This window comes from Cydia pomonella, chromosome 21, assembly GCF_033807575.1.
Source record: "Cydia pomonella isolate Wapato2018A chromosome 21, ilCydPomo1, whole genome shotgun sequence".
Taxonomy (NCBI): domain Eukaryota; kingdom Metazoa; phylum Arthropoda; class Insecta; order Lepidoptera; family Tortricidae; genus Cydia; species Cydia pomonella.
Window position 1 is genome coordinate 7,320,662 of NC_084723.1, and position 17,161 is coordinate 7,337,822.

At 40.7% G+C, this 17,161-nt stretch overlaps 1 protein-coding gene and 1 long non-coding RNA gene across 2 annotated transcripts in view; one reads left to right on the plus strand and one right to left on the minus strand.

Moving 5' to 3' along the window:
- Positions 1 to 328: 328 nt before the first annotated feature.
- Positions 329 to 17,161, minus strand: part of LOC133529839 (lateral signaling target protein 2 homolog) — a 59,274-nt gene continuing 42,441 nt past the window's right edge. Inside the window, exons 8-14 of the mRNA XM_061867649.1 lie at positions 16,985 to 17,090; positions 14,695 to 16,146; positions 13,866 to 13,946; positions 13,228 to 13,445; positions 4,257 to 4,431; positions 3,495 to 3,631; positions 329 to 3,155 (exon numbers count right to left, since the gene is read on the minus strand). Of these exons, the coding sequence (XP_061723633.1) occupies positions 3,016 to 3,155; positions 3,495 to 3,631; positions 4,257 to 4,431; positions 13,228 to 13,445; positions 13,866 to 13,946; positions 14,695 to 16,146; positions 16,985 to 17,090 (2,309 nt within the window). The 3' untranslated portion in view covers positions 329 to 3,015. The remainder of the gene's footprint in view (positions 3,156 to 3,494; positions 3,632 to 4,256; positions 4,432 to 13,227; positions 13,446 to 13,865; positions 13,947 to 14,694; positions 16,147 to 16,984; positions 17,091 to 17,161) is intronic.
- LOC133529841 (uncharacterized) lies at positions 10,323 to 10,888 on the plus strand. The gene is made up of 2 exons (XR_009801228.1): positions 10,323 to 10,421; positions 10,710 to 10,888. It is a non-coding gene; the product is annotated as an uncharacterized LOC133529841 (long non-coding RNA).

Consider the following 17,161-nt stretch of genomic DNA (forward strand, 5'->3'; position numbering starts at 1 on the left):
ACGGCAAAATCGCCCACATTTATGACAAGTAAAATGAGAATTCGCACCGAGGCGACCCTCATCGCGCATGTGTTTTATTTCCCGTGTCTGAAAACTATAGGGACCGTGCGCGTTGGAGGGTCTGCCATCTTGTGGTCTGAATCGGAACCATAAACAGGCACATTTACACGTCAAGTGTTTTCTTGTGCATAGTAGGTTCTGCCATCTTGTGGGCTACATCGGAACAATAAACATCACATTTACGCTTCGCGCCAAAAATCTGACAGCTCCTGTGCTTCCTCCTACAGGTCATGCACGCTCCCTATAGGCAGGTAAATAAAAACTTCACTTTAGCTAATAATCTGACATTTATTATACACGATTAAAATATGTAACGGATTATCACTTACTCGTTTTGTGGTCACCGGATCATGTTATCCAATCCTATATTACAAGCTAAACAGTAAGGTACCTGAGGGTTTACTAACAATAACTTTTACAAAATTTACATACACGTAACATTACTTATACTTAATCTAACACCATTGGTTACAAAAGTGGAATAGGGTTTAAAGAGTTATGTTAAAAATATAAACGCTTTAATATTATTAAAATAGTATTTCTAACATCGCTACTTAGCCTAGGTATTTTATTGAATTCTGTTTGGGGCAGGCATTTGTGTCGTCCTGTGTAAAAAGAGACTCGCATTTATATTCCGTTAACAATGGATTTTTTTATACAGCCAGGTCCCTTTTTATCTAGCACGACAAATTTATTTGCAGTCACGTATGAAAGACTAAAACTAATGGCCGGTTGCTACCCACGTTAGAAGTGGGGCTGTAAAGTATTGAAGATATAAGTAATTAAGAGGGAAGAATAGCTTTGCGATCCAACCGAGATAACGGTACTTTTTCTATGAAATTCCATTTCGGGAGAAAACGATAACCAGATAACAGTTATCACCGTACCCAAGCTATGTGTAATACTATAACCATGATTGTTAAGAGATTTTAATGTCGAAGAAAATGCAGTGTAAAATATATCCTGTTCAAAGGTTAGGTATAAAGTCGTGTATATATTTTTTTTATGTAATAGACCGCAAACGAGCAGACGAGCCACCTGATGGGAAGCAGTCATCGCCGCCCATGGACATAAGCAACATCGGAGGAGCCACTTATGCGTTGCCAACCTTTGAGAACCCTAAATACCTGCTTCTTGAAGAACCCCATGTCATAGCGCAAGGGAAACACCTATATAAAATATTTCTGGCACTTCAATCGTGGCGATGTTTTCAAAAAAAAAAAATGTAATTAAAGGATAGATTTGAAAAATCTGCGACGCGAACTATACCGATGTAAGCAAGTGACTGCAAATAATACTGCCTAATATAGTATGAAATAGGTATAATTATGCATTGATAACAATTTTAAATATTCATTTATTAGAGAGCTACCTATTACAATGGAAAACTTTTTATAGAATCATTAAATATTTTTTGTTTATCAGTCAATATTGAAGAATTACACCTATTCATATTTAATAATTATAATCAACATAACTATATTACATATCCAACAATCTAGGAGATACTAAAATATGTATTTAAAACATAGTTTTGGAATAAACTTTGAATGTGATATAGGTAATAGTGTTCGTAATATGGTAAATAGCAACATTATGTCACTTTTGTGACATGTCACTAGCAACCTTTAGACCAGGGAGTCTATTCGACTCATTTACTTACGGTAGCAATGTTGTCACTTTGACGAGTCGAATAGACCTCAAGGCCATATTTCAACAAAGAGAATTTGAAACAGAGATGGATTGTTAAAGCAAATCTTGTAGCCACAGTAAATTAACTGCCATCTTTCGAGACATGGTTAAACCTTTTAGAACGCCATTTGACTTTGATCCTTATTTTTTCACTGACATGTGATAAATTTGTTAAATATCAAAATGTGGTGGCAACTTTTCGAGCGATCGCGCTATATCTTTGGCCCATGCTCGGCAAGATGGCGCCAATTTAACACATATCAGTGAAATAATAAGGATCAAAGTCAAATGGCGTTCCAAGTTTTAATTGTGTTTCGAAATATGGCAGTAAATTTACTGTGGCTACAAAGCTTACTTTGACAATCCACCTCTATTTCAAATTCTCTTTGACTTCACTAATGTAAAAGTGTTTCGCCGTACATTTTAAGGTCGTTAGTAGTCGAACCAGACTATGATGGACATGGTTACGATTAAACGGACACTTAGAAATGTAATAATCACGTCCATCATACCGTAGAAAAGACAAACGTTAGTGAAGAGGTTTGATATTATATCCCCGTCTATTAGGATCACTTGCAGCATAAACTGTTTTGTACAGTCAGCGTCAAATACTCTGTAGCAGTCAAAGTGGCCAAATAGTTCGGTACACCATACTAAATATATGGTGTACCGAACTATTTGGCTACTTTGGTTGCTACAAAGTATTTGACGCTGACTGTACATAAAATAGTAATGTAATCCAAGTTAGCTGATCTATCCTTTGAAATGACAGTACTGTTATACCATTTCAAATAATATTGAAATATTACATTACAATTCATTAAAGGTGTGACATTGGCTTGATCAGGTAAATGTTTTTAGGACGTAATAGTTTCTTTCAAAACAAGATGGTTATGCTCGTACAGCGAATCATGTTTTAGGTACAGAATAAATGGCCGCAAAAAAACGCAATCGTTTACGGATGGGAGTGTTGTCATTTAAAAAACCGTTGGAGTCGGAGCGCGTCTTACATGGTCAAAGGAAGTTAGACCTTATGTTTCAAGAGTTATAATTATACTATAGTATACCATATTAACATACATAAAGCCTATTTTAAGAAACATAAGGTCTAAATTCCTTTGATCACGTAAGACGCGCCCCGACTCCAACGGTTTCATGAGAATACTCGTATTGTCATGCAATCGTTCCATTTTCGACCTAAAGGCATGGATATAGGGTATGTTTCACTTCGACGCGACCTATTTATTCGGCACGTAGTTTCCATCACCGGTAGTGCGGCTGCGCGCGACGGCAGCCCTGCGCGATGGATCGGAAGCACTCCTCGCACACGCGCACGGGCTTCAGCTGCCCGAAGCGGGGGAGCGGGATGGAGTTAGAGCTGCACGATGCGCAGAATACTTTGCCTGTGGAAAAACAAAATTTGTTTGTATGGAGATTACTTCTTGTCAGTAGCAGTCTTGGGTTTGAGAGAGTCGAAAATGAGGGCTAACGCTTTTAATTTCACCGCTAGGGGCGCTAGGGTCGACGGAGGTCTTTCAAAATGTCAAATGCATAGTACTAGGGGCGCTAGCGTCGACGGAGGTCTTTCAAAATGCTGTTCTGCTTTTTGAACGAAATCTGCTGTCGCGGGGTGAGATAGCTTCATTCGGGGCGGAGTGGAACGTAGCTATTCTGTCTGAAGTATTATTACTTATTCTGTGAGTGAGTGAGAGGGGACGAGTATTAAGTAGTGATATAAATACCGCAGTTTCTGCAGTGGTGGCGGCGGCGGAAGGCGGTGAAGGGCGCGAGGCAGCGCATGCAGGCCGGCGCCGCGATGTCGGGCACCCACTCCGGCGCGCGCTCCACGCGCTCGCGGCCCGGACTTTCTGCGCGCTCCCTGCGAATAATAACATTATAAATACACTAAACTCAACACGGATCCCTTTCTTTCGCATAATTATCGAAAGTCGTAAGGGCTTGTGCACAAATTACGCGAGGTTTTTTTCGGCTACTTTTTGACCCTCCCTCCCCCTTGGTGATATTTGGTGAGGTTCTTGGCTCCCCCCCCCTCCCCCATAACCTGTCGTGTATTTTTATAGAGCAAATCTTGTTTATACTCGCTATTTTGAAGTGACAAGTGAAGATTTATGCTTAACGAAACCGAGAAAAAGTATGTACCTTCTTACTTACTTCAACTTAGTCAAAATTCCTTTTTTTTAAACCTCACACTACCGAGTCCTAAGTAGGTACCAAAAAGTGTCATCAAAAAACCTTAAATAGGTGGCGCTACAATACCTAGAATACTTAAACAAAAAAATCAAATCATAGACAGCGTACTTCACTCCGTCAATAACGCCTAGTTTCTTAGCTACTCTAGCGCTACTCTGGAGAGATTTGGAACTATTATTTATAGCTGACAGCCGGACACTTTTGCAACAATTGTACCATAAGAGATTTCACTCCCTTTAATTTCACACTCCATAATAGGCAGCTAGTTAATTTCACAATAAATATAATCCAACCTGATCGTGAGGTCCCCCGTGGACACGGAGGGGTGCAGGGCGGGCCGCTCGGCCGGCTTGTCCGTCTGTCGGTCCGCCGTGCTGCGCGGCCGTCTGTCTGAACCCTCGGAGGGCGTGTCCGATGTGCTGTCCGCGTACACCTCCTCGGCGGAGTACACGCTGTCGAATGAACTTCCTGAAATGAGATAAATATGTCTAATAATGTCATAATATTCAGGTTTTTGGGCACTTAGTAAAATACCCGTCAGCTGTGGCACCATTTCGCGAAATGGTCGTTCGAATAGATTTCGAGTATAGTACAGCAACGCGTTTCGTGCAATGTTACGGCTATCGTGGTGGTGATGGTGTAGCGTCGTGTCGCCTTTTACGCTGTACAGTCAGACTATGCAGACAGGCCAAACGAGTCATGCCTGGCGTCAATGGAAAGCTCACAAAGGCGCTCCTTCAAGAAAAAATTCGATTGAGTATGGTAACCAGTGTCATAACAGGTCATGGACTATTTAACAAACATCTTTTTAAAACAGGTGTCACAGAGGGTTCCCCGAGGATGCATGGAGACAGAAGAAACACAGCCCTCACGTGGTGCTGGATTGCGGCGGAGTGACCCCATACAGGGCTAAACATCTCGGATCCCCGAGATCCTACTCAACATCATAGGTTTGATAGGATTCCTCGAGGAGCTGGACTGGCAGGACTAGCCAACCCCTACATGTCACGCAAAATTGGCGCCAGTCGTCGAGTTGCAGAAAATCGCTCGAATACAATACAATACAACAGTCAAACTAATGAAAGAAACCGGCCAGGTGGGTGTCGGGGCATAATGCAGATCCGACACGTCCGGCGTCTGATTCATATGAAACACTTTAGTGTAAGGCCTGAGTGGACGCTCGGAGCGGAGCATCCGGCGGGGCGTGCAGCGGGGCGTGCAGCGGGGCGAGTGGCGGGGCGTGCAGCGGGGCGTGCAGCGGGGCGTGCAGCGGGGCGTGCAGCGGGGCGAGGGGCGGGGCGGGCGAGCGTGAGATAGAGCGTCCACTCAGGCCTTACACTAAGGGCCAGTTGCACCAAACCATCTGCTAACGTAAGCACAGTTCGCTAAATTTTAACGCTTACGTGGGGGTCTTAACGATTGCTAAATAAAATGCGTTGCACCAACTATAAAATAACAGAATGTCGGCGCTAATCGTGTGGCCATACTATGAACGCGTTCCTACCAAAAATTTTATGGTAGAATTATTTTTTCATATAGCAACCCAGTCATAAATGTCAAAGTTGTCAAATTTTTCAACAACGAGAAAACTTGTAGGCGCGAACTAGTTTCTTTTCAGGTTTTAAATCTAAATATTACACAATTTATACCATGCCAATCTTGAATATATTTATGATTATATTAAGAGTCCTTATTCCTACAGACGAGCGTATTTTGTAAAATGCTTCCTTTTTCATTCAAGATTACGACGTAACTATTAGTATTTATTCAAAAACTGATAACGTACTTAAATAATCGTTTCCTAAACTAGGGGCTCCAACAGTTCAAATTTTCATTTTCTCTTTTAAACCTCTTTTTTAATGAGGTTTTTTGGGAGTCTTTTCCAAATTTTGCAGTGAGATGTGGCGTTTCGGTTCTCAATTTTGCTATAAACAAGAATCATTTGGTACATGAATGACTACAATTTGATTCAACATATCTCGTACGAGGGGCTGGTTTGATTAACAATCGAAGATTCATTTGAAAAAACTGATAAAATACCTTCCGAGTTTTCTTCATTTTTTTGGCGAAAACAGGGTTTTATTATATTTTATTTCCGCAAATTGTACGCATATTTTGCTTTAAAAATAATATTATAGCAAACTGTAACTTTATGTTAACCTATAAAAAAAAAATCGTAACTATGGGACCTACATTGCCGTAAATTTATATTTTTTTAAAACACGTATAAATCACGCAGCAGCGACGCCCCGCTCTCAGTCCGCGCGGAGCGCGCTTAGAGGACGGACCTGTGCTCGATTGTCGGGCATTCGTTGCGATCGTAATCAGCTACGGAATTCCGAGAAGTGCTATATACTGCGATTAGAAAATCTTAATAAAAGTTCATTTTTTAGACTCGCTTATTGATGGATTTTCAGTGTTACTTTTTTTTTAATACTAAGTCGGTGGCAAACAAGCATACGGCCCGCATATGTACGCCTGCAACTCCAGAGGAGATACATGCGCGTTGCCGACCCTAACCCCCTCCCACCCCTCGTTGAGCTCTGGCAACCTTACTCACCGGCAGGAACACAACACTATGAGTAAGGTCTAGTGTTATTTGGCTGCGATTTTCTGAAAAACGCATTTTCACTTGAAATTACGTTAGGGTTTGCATTATTATTTTTGACCCGGATGAAGTCCAAGTTCTCATGATGGAGTCAGGAGTTGGTCACCAGAACTCCTAATCTACTAATTATAATCCCATCGTGTTTGGGCTCAAAAGATTTGCCCTGACGAACACCATCGATCTAGATGAGGTCCAGGGTCTCATGATGGAGTCAGGAGTTGGTCACTAGAACTCCTAATCTACTCATTATAATTCCATCGTGTTTGGGCTCAACAGAGTTGCCCTGATGAGCACCTTCAATCTAGATGAGGTCCAGGGTCTCATGATGGAGTCAGGAGCTGGTCACCAGAACTCCTAATCTACTCATCATAACTCCATCGTGTTTGGGTTCAATAGAGTTGCCCTGACGAGCACCATCAATCTAGATGAGGTCCAGGGTCTCATGATGGAGTCAGGAGCTGGTCACCAGAACTCCTAATCTACTCATCATAACTCCATCGTGTTTGGGCTCAATAGATTTGCCCTGATGAACACCATCTATCTAGATGAGGCCCAGGGTCTCATGATGGAGTCAGGAGTTGGTCACCAGAACTCCTAAACTACTCATCATAACCTCATCGTGTTCGGGCTCAATAGATTTGCCCTGACGAGCATCATCAATCTAGATAAAGTCCAGGGTCTCATGATGGAGTCAGAAGTTGGTCACTAGAACTCCTAATCTACTCATTATAATTCCAACGTGTTTGGGCTCAAAAGATTTGCCCTGATGAGCACCATCGATCTAGATGAGGTCCAGGGTCTCATGATGGAGTCAGGAGTTGGTCACCAGAACTCCTACTCTACTCATCATAACTCCATCGTGTTTGGGCTCAATAGAGTTGCCCTGACGAGCACCTTCAATCTAGATGAGGTCCAGGGTCTCATGATGGAGTCAGGAGCTGGTCACCAGAACTCCTAATCTACTCATCATAATTCCATCGTGTTTGGGTTCAATAGAGTTGCCCTGACGAGCACCATCAATCTAGATGAGGTCCAGGGTCTCATGATGGAGTCAGGAGCTGGTTACCAGAACTCCTAATCTACTCATCATAACTCCATCGTGTTTGGGCTCAATAGATTTGCCCTGATGAACACCATCGATCTAGATGAGGCCCAGGGTCTCATGATGGAGTCAGGAGTTGGTCACCAGAACTCCTAATCTACTCATCATAACCTCATCGTGTTCGGGCTCAATAGATTTGCCCTGACGAGCATCATCAATCTAGATAAAGTCCAGGGTCTCATGATGGAGTCAGGAGTTGGTCACTAGAACTCCTAATCTACTCATTATAATTCCAACTTGTTTGGGCTCAAAAGATTTGCCCTGATGAGCACCATCGATCTAGATGAGGTCCAGGGTCTCATGATGGAGTCAGGAGTTGGTCACCAGAACTCCTAATCTACTCATCATAACTCCATCGTGTTTGGGCTCAATAGATTTGCCCTGATGAACAACATCGATCTAGATGAGGTCCAGGGTCTCATGATGGAGTCAGGAGTTGGTCATCAGAACTCCTAAACTACTCATCATAACCTCATCGTGTTTGGGCTTAATAGATTTGCCCTGACGAGCATCATCAATCTAGATAAAGTCCAGGGTCTCATGATGGAGTCAGGAGTTGGTCACTAGAACTCCTAATCTACTCATTATAATTCCAACGTGTTTGGGCTCAAAAGATTTGCCCTGACGAGCACCATCGATCTAGATGAGGTCCAGGGTCTCATGATGGAGTCAGGAGTTGGTCACCAGAACTCCTAATCTACTCATCATAACTCCATCGTGTATGGGCTCAATAGAGTTGCCCTGACGAGCACCATCAATCTAGATCAGGTCCAGGGTCTCATGATGGACTCAGGAGTTGATCACCAGAACTCCTAGTCTATTCATCATAACTCCATCGTGTTTGGGCTCAAAAGATTTGCCCTGACGAGTACCATCGATCTAGATTAAGTCGAGGGTCTCATGATGGACTCAGTAGTTGGTCACCAGAACTCCTAATCTATTCATCATAATGGTAATTTGATGGTGCTCGTCGGAGTAAATCTATTGAGCCCAAACACGATGGAGTTATGATAAATAGATTACGAGTTCTGGTGACCAACTCCTGACTCCATCATGAGACCCTGGACTTCATCTAGATCGATGGTACTCGTCAGGGCAAATCTTTTGAGCCCAAACACGATGGAATTATAATGAGTAGATTAGGAGTTCTAGTGACCAACTCCTGACTCCATCATGAGACCCTGAACATCATCTAGATTGATGGTGCTCGTGAGGGCAAATCTATTGAGCCCAAACACGATGGAGTTATGATGAGTAGATTAGCAATTATGGTGACCAACTCCTGACTCCATCATGAGACCCTGCACTTCATCTAGATCGATGGTACTCGTCAGGGCAAATCTTTTGAGCCCAAACACGATGGAATTATAATGAGTAGATTAGGAGTTCTGGTGACCAACTCCTGACTCCATCATGAGACCCTGGACTTCATTTAGATCGATGGTACTCATCAGGGCAAATCTATTGAGCTCGAATACGATGGAATTATAATGAGTAGATTAGGAGTTCTAGTGACCTACTCCTGACTCCATCATGAGACCCTGGACTTCATCTAGATTGATGGTGCTCATCAGGGTAAATTTATTGAGCCCAAACTCGATGGAGTTATGATGAGTAGATTAGGAGTTCTGGGGAGTTCTGGTGACCAACTCCTGACTCCGTCATGAGACCCTGGACCTCATCTAGATCGATGGTGTTCGTCAGGGCAAATCTTTTGAGCCCAAGCACGATGGAATTATAATGAGTAGATTAGGAGTTCTGGTGACCAACTCCTGACTCCATCATAAGAACCTGGATGGACTTCATTCGGGTCAAAAATAATAATACAAACCCTAACGTGATTTCAAATAACACTGAAACTCTATAGCACTAATGTGCGCAAACGACTGGCATCTTGACTACGCAGCATGGGTGCGTAGCCACCATGCCAATCGATACGACAACGAAACACTATCTGTCTCTCTCTCGTACTAATATGCACAAACGATTGGCATCTTGGCTGGGCAGCATGGGTGCGTAGCCAACATGCCAAACGTTTACGATACGACAAGGAAACACTATCTGTCTCTCTATCGCACTAATATGCGCGATCGATTGGCTTCTTGGCTAGGTATCATGGGTGCGTAGCCAACATGCCAATCGTTTACGATACGACAACGAAACACTACTCTCTCTCTATCGCACTAATATACGCAAACGATTGGTATTTTGGCTAGGCACTAAGCAAGTGTGTGGCCAACATGCCAATCGTTTACGATACGACAACGAAACACTATCTGTCTCTCTATCGCACTAATATACTTTATTTATACCTGCAGTCATTTAGTAACTTCTTCATTTTCCATTGGTGTGAAAGAGACAGAATAAAGAGCAAGGGTTATAGTACACTCTGTAGTCTGTACACTTAGTAGTAGTGTACATAAAAAAAAAACTACTGTGCATATACAATAAAATAAAGAGTGCCCATATGATATCATATGACACTAAAATTAATGTTGCTTGAAATTATATTGAAAACTATCAAGATTATTCTAGTCTGCATTGAAACGCGCGTCGCGTTGCCGGCGCTCGCGTACCGAGCGCCAACGCCATCTATCGAGCGTTATTTCGTGAAATCGGAGAACGCTCCAAGGATTAAGGGCTCTTAATGGCACATTAAATTAAAGTGAAACTGCTGACTACGATTGTTCAGTGTCCAAGTGCTTTCCAAGCTGCAATACCGAATTAAACAAGGAGCTGCATTGCCCGGTAAGTTATCTTATTCGTTTAATACGTATCCCTAACTACTTTCAGAGCCCTAAGCACAAGGAATTACCTACGCTACCTACAAATACCGACAGTTGGGGCAACATTTCCAATTACATATATTGTTGACACAATAATACATAACTGTTAGTTCTGTTAGTAGCAGATATTCAAGTTACTTTTGTACTTTAATTTAAACCTGCTTGATCTAAGCATTTTCTTTTTGCCAATGGTTGAAACGGATCACAATATATTTTTATGCACAATAATTTCATGTTACTTTCTTTTCAGGTTTGATATACACCATTTGATATGGAATACAAGATGAAAGTTACACACAAGTGAATCGATTCAAGAAATCAAAGAATCATACACTAGATTAACTGGAAAAACTTGTTGCGAAAAATAAAGTATTATAAATGATATCTGAATTTAATTTTTGATAATAAAATACATTTTTAGTTACCTTATCTTACTTTATTTTCTATCTTACACTAAATCCTTTTTAGGTAGTGACTAATGGAGGTAAAAGGTTATCCGGAGAGAAATCAACAACTCATTGACATATAATATATTATTTCACAATTATATTTAAGTGCCTACTTATTATATTTTCTGTCATACTGGTGACTTCACTTGTTTATTCCAACTATTATTTATTTTTTTCTTTATTGGGGTAATCATGATATAAATCATTTATGAAACATGGATGGGCTGATGAAAAACTGGTATGGGGAAAACAAATAAAATCAATCTGAGGGCCTTTTATTATGACTGATTTTAGAGCTATTTAGGTATATTAGGTTTTAAATGATGATGAATAGGGATTGGTGGGTTAATATGTAGGTAGGGTATTGTCAGTAGTCAGTCGTGTGTATAATAAATGTGTAGTCAGGTTTAAAAATAATGGGTTTACACATTCTCTAAAGTATGTTGTAATGCTCTTTTGCAAATTAAGACCTATGGATTATATTTTTACTAATTAACTGTTATGTTATTTCCAATACATGGCTAGGGTTACATACAATTGTTACATTGTAATTTATTTATATGCGACTTCACTGTATGACTGGTTGAATACAAGTAAAATTCAGGTGACAGAAGGGAGGCCATATTATATTTTATCTAACCCAGGTATTGGCTGTTATATTTATAAATGTTATCCAGTATGAAAGGAAACAATTAAGATTGTTTATTGTTTATTCATGCAACACACAAGCTTAAGATGGGCAGCTCTTTATCATTTGTCACCATGCCTGTCATGTTCTAACAAGTATGTATGTGCAAAAGTGACAGGCATAGTGACAAGTGGATAAAAATGGAACCATGCTGCCACTGCAGGTTATACCTATTAAACTACTCAGTTGTTCTCATGTATATTCGATATTTCCAGAAGAATTACTTTATTAGGCTCGGAGGCCACTATTGTATAGACACAGTAAGAGATCCTTTGGCGTAGTATCAAGGTAAGTATGTCAGGGTATGCCGAGGCATCCCTCACACAAAAAAATGCTAAGAACATCTGGCATTTCTAAGACACTGGTAAACCTGAAAATTCCAGAGGGATACCTTGACATTCACAAGCAGAGCTCAATGTGTAGGGATGCCTCGGCAATATGCTGAAGGACGCCCTGCCATGCCATGTCGCTAACGGGTGCGGGACCCTATAATAGGTATAATGTAATAATTGAAGATAAGAGATACCCAGGTAGCCCACACTCAAAATAAATGTAGATTTTTGGAGCTCTTAATTGTTAAATCTAATTGTAACTTCGTATTCTAATAAATATTAATTTAAATATAAATATCACCATAAATAAAACTGTTTTAGTTAATTACTTGCAAAGTTGTTGTTTCTAGGGTTAATGAATAAGATATGTTGTAAAAGCAAATAAAACACAAGCAAGTATGTATGAATTGAAGTATTATAATCAGTTTTACATTAGGTACACATTTTGCCCACTTATATATAACCTATTATGCCGACTGGTCTGGAATTGTCCAATACATTTTCTTCGCACTAAAATACTTGATTTCATATGTAGCATCTTGTTTTATGTGATTTTATAGTTATAAATATAGTTCACTTCTCTTCTGGGTTACGATTTTCAGAGGCCGACTTTGTATATGTTTATAGTTGTCATCTCGCTGTTTTCGAATATCATAGTTAGTCCACTAATATTTCCAAGGGATATAACATTCTTATCTTGATTCCAATAAACAGAGAGCGTTTTAAATTGATTTTAATGACCAGTCTGTCGATAAATAGTGTTCATTACATGCCGTCGAGTTTCACTTTATGGGACGTATTTGTTAACCTGTGATAGCATCAATCTGGTCTTATCCTCAACTTAAACTCATTCTGCACTCGATTTCAATTTAAAACACACCTTTTCTTCGAATATCCGGAACAAATTAATGTATTTTATGAAACACAAGTAGTCTCGCAACTAAAATGACATTTAAAACCATTATGTCAACTATCACACGTTTTTGCGTTTAGATATTTCCACCTTTTTATTGTTATAAATATATTTTTAATAATTTACATTACTTTTTACTCAAATTATTTAATAATCAAACATAAATTCGTGAAATACGGACGATTTCCAAAAAGCGCCGCCATATTTATCGAACGACTTTGCTGTTAACCAGTGCTCTGCCACCGGTTAAGGGCAGCGTAACTTTTTAACGGACACATAGCGTGGTGCAACCCAAATATGCAGTTAGCATTCGCTAGCGCCATATTTACACATGATCAGTACATCAAATGGGCATGGTGCAACTGGCCCTAAGAGTAGCCACTCACCGTTCTGAATAACCTGGTCCTCCGTGGCCGCGTATTCGATGTCGCACTTGTCCGGCATCGCTTCGGGTTCCGGATCCGGTTCCGGCGCGTCCGGCGTCTGGTTCATGAGGAATACGGACTTCAGTATGTTCCGTAAATCCGCGGCGAAGTTCGTTTGGAGTTGGTCCGCGACGCCAGCGATGCAGACGAATAGGCGGTGGATCAGGTCTTCGCTTGATCTGGAAGATGAAAGGAATATTAGTTTTAATTATGTTGTACAGTCGCCATCAGATATATTAGAGCGGCCAAGGTGCTCAAAAATATCTGAACACACACTAACGCCTTGACAATAGAGGCTTGTTTAGATATTTGTGAGCTCCTTGGTGGCTCCAATATATCAATGAATTTTGAATGAAAACCTTAATTGTGATAATATGAAATAAAATTTAAATTTTTAAATTAATACATAGACTTTAATCTTCATACACCACCTCAGGCTTCATTTACAAATCGATCCACGGCCTCGATGCTTCGGACATGACACGTCTAGATACTCTAGAAGCTCGTACTTCACGCGGCAATTTTTTTCAGTGAGTACTTATTGAAGATGTCTGTTTATTTTTTGCGTTACCTATGTGTATGAAAACTATCTTACGTACTTGAACTTGCCCCTCGCCTGTTGTCTCGCAGCGAGCTCTTGAGCTTGTAACGCCAACGCGATCTGCTCATCGTCCGCCGTGCTGTAACAACATGACATAATATTAGATGTGGTTCACAATATAATCAATACTGCGATTCATACATCTGTACTGCCATTGTCTCAAGAAAATAACCTACATATAAGGCAAAGATAGATGAACACAGTGAGACTAGTAAAGAAAATAGGCGGCGAAATCAAAGCAAGCTGAGGTTCACCCAGCGTAACCAGTGGGCCAAGATAAGATAATCTTTATTGGTAGCGTACTGGTACAAGTCAAAAAACAATTTTGTACAACAATCATACAAATTCCACATTACAGAAATGTGGAGATAATGCCCCGGGCGACATGTTTCTCAACCACATTGTGTATTATTAATTTTCTCAAACTTGCAATGAAATGTGGACATGACTTACTTCAAATTAGGTCCGGAAATACTACATATCCAGTGCGATGAATGAAGATGATATATAAAGGAATTACATACAGCCTTACACACCAAAGCCTTGTAAAGCAACCTTCTTTGTTTGTAAACGTCAAATTGTGACACGTCAAGACGTTCAACCATCCAATGGTAGTAGATTCGTAATTTGTTTTTAGCTGTACACTTACAAATAAAACAAATTGACCACACTTTTTTCTTTTTTTTTTTTTTCATTGCAAGTTTGAGAAAAGCACTATACAAATCTCGGCGAGAAACAGCCCAACCCTTCGTTTCCCGGCCTCTATAGTAATGCACTATTAATGGAATATTCTAAACACATATTACTTTAATACAACTTATACTGACCTTTCGTCAACAAAGTGATCCAAGTTCAATCTCAGCGGGCTCTGAGCCTGCGCGGACCGGTTGTCCAAGATCACGGTCCCGGGCGACCACATTTTCTTCTTCTTCTTACTTTTACTCGTCGACTTTCTTAACCGTCTCTCTTCTTTCTTCTGCCGCGAACTACTAGGCGAAGAATTCGACATGGAATTATTGTCTTGAGTAATATTTACATCTGCCACTATGTTTCTTGCTAACTCGTTTATAACCTCCTCCGCAATTCTTAACTCTTCACATTTTGTATTTACAGCTGTATCCTCGTCACTTAACCTATCTGTATTTACATTAATCGACGATGACGCTTCGTTCTTTTGAGTATCTTGCTCTTCATATTTAATGTTAACGCTAACATCACCGTTATTTACACTGGAAAAGGAACTTTCTAATGTGTTACTAGCTTTGTCTTCTTCCGTTTTTAATACCCTGTTCTGTTGCATGAAGTGGTTTTCTTTTATTTCTTTGTTTTCTGTGTCTGGGGATCTATCTAAGCTAGTATTTTCAGTACTGACACCAGAATCCACAGGCGATTCGTGATCGCTCTCATATCCAAGCATGAACTTCACTTTATCTTCATCATTATTTTCTATGTGAGTTTTCGCTGATGTGAAACTATTATTGTCATTTGCAACTTCATTGTTATCAATGAAATTCTGTCGGAATTCTTCATTAGTTAGTAATAGTGAGCTTAGATTGGCGTTAGCTATACATATGTTAGTATTTACAATGTCAGCATCAATATTATCCGGTATAATTAAAGGGAGATCCGTCGATATTGCACTTTCTTCTTCCTGATTGAAAACTGCAGAATTATTATGTGAGAGAGAAGCTAATACTACGGGTTCGTGGCTTATAGCGTTCGGTATTAAATATCCGTGACTAGTGGAAGGCATGCAGCTTAGTTGTTCATTCTTAGGCCCGCTGAAGTAAGGCTCAGTCGGTTCGGTGGATATTAAAGTGGGGACATCGTTCGTGGAGAACGAATGTATTTGGTTATGGTCTAGTATGTCTACGTCGCTAACTATTGAGGACAATCTATCGGCTATTTCCGTGACTTGCTCGTTAAGGGAGGTCACCAGGTCGTGGTCAGGTAACTGTCGGTTGGAAGTTTCGCCCGAATTGCCCGCGTTGATGACTAACGGGTCGAACATCATGAGGCCGTTGGTGGAGAGGTTTCGTAAGGATGATAAATCACTGCTTTCCGTTCTGCTGGTTTTTCGGGTCTTAGCGTCAAGGAAGTCGTTCTGGAATGTATCTATGCTGGCGGTGTCGGCCGGGGGTGGTGGGTCGGAGGGCTGTTCGTGGGGCGGAGCGGGGTCACTGGCCGTGTCCAGTCGCCGCAGACCGTCGATGATGGGCGTCATCACTTCTATGTAGTCCGGCAGGTAGTCGCTCTCGGTGATGGTAGGCTCGGTGGAACTGTAAAAAATATTTTAAGTTTGGAATTGATTCAAACTTTAAATGATGGTTTATCAGTGTAATCACCGGATTACTTTATCCAGTAGTATGTGGGGTACAGGTAAACTCAAACCAAAAGTAATAAGTTTTTGGCAAAAATTTCATTTTATGTACAAGCTTTTATCGCTGACTGTACTTTTTTTTCCACAGGCAACTAATACTCACCGAGCAAATTCTAAAAACTCCAAACACAATTAGGTTGCGTTGTTTTATCACAGAGTTCCTATGTCCACCTCTTGTCTCCATCATCAGATCAGCTTGATGGTACCATAATATTGCATTGTCACCCGACTTACATATGTATGCAAATTTTCAGCTCAATCGGAAACCGGGAAGTGGATCAAATTTAACTTGCAAGATTTGATTACAAACAGACAATGGTCAGGTGAAAGTAAATAAAAGCTTGTAAAAAAGGTCACACTGGATAGCATTTTCCGGTTGCTGTGTCTCTTAAAACGCTTCCTCTTGGTAACTGCTATATCGATATCGATGATTTCTAAAAGGCCCAAATCATCAATGCACAAAACGGCCAAGCTAAATTGGGACTGGGATGGGTACGTCTGCCAAATCTGCACTAGGGAAAAACATTACGGAATGGGAAAACTCGAATCACGTATCAAACATATCCTGCCGGCGATGGCGGATACAACTGGAAACCTTCTGAAAGGAATGACCATTACTGAAGTGAGATAAGTAGAGAAATTGGGGAAGGCTTGGCCCAGCAGTGGCATACTATAGGCCTCAAATAATATTTTTAATCAAGTAGCGTCAACGAGACTGTTGGAATGCTGCTACATACGTCTGCGTATAGAGGTCGCGACAATGCGCGTGGTCCGCGTAGAATCGAGACACGAACTCGCCGATGTCGGGGTACTGGCATGAAGGGTCCTCCGAAGGTTCTGCACCTGTAAATATGAGGAAAACCCTGAGTAAACCGGGCATATACTTAGTAATAAAGCCTAGTTTACTGTATTGT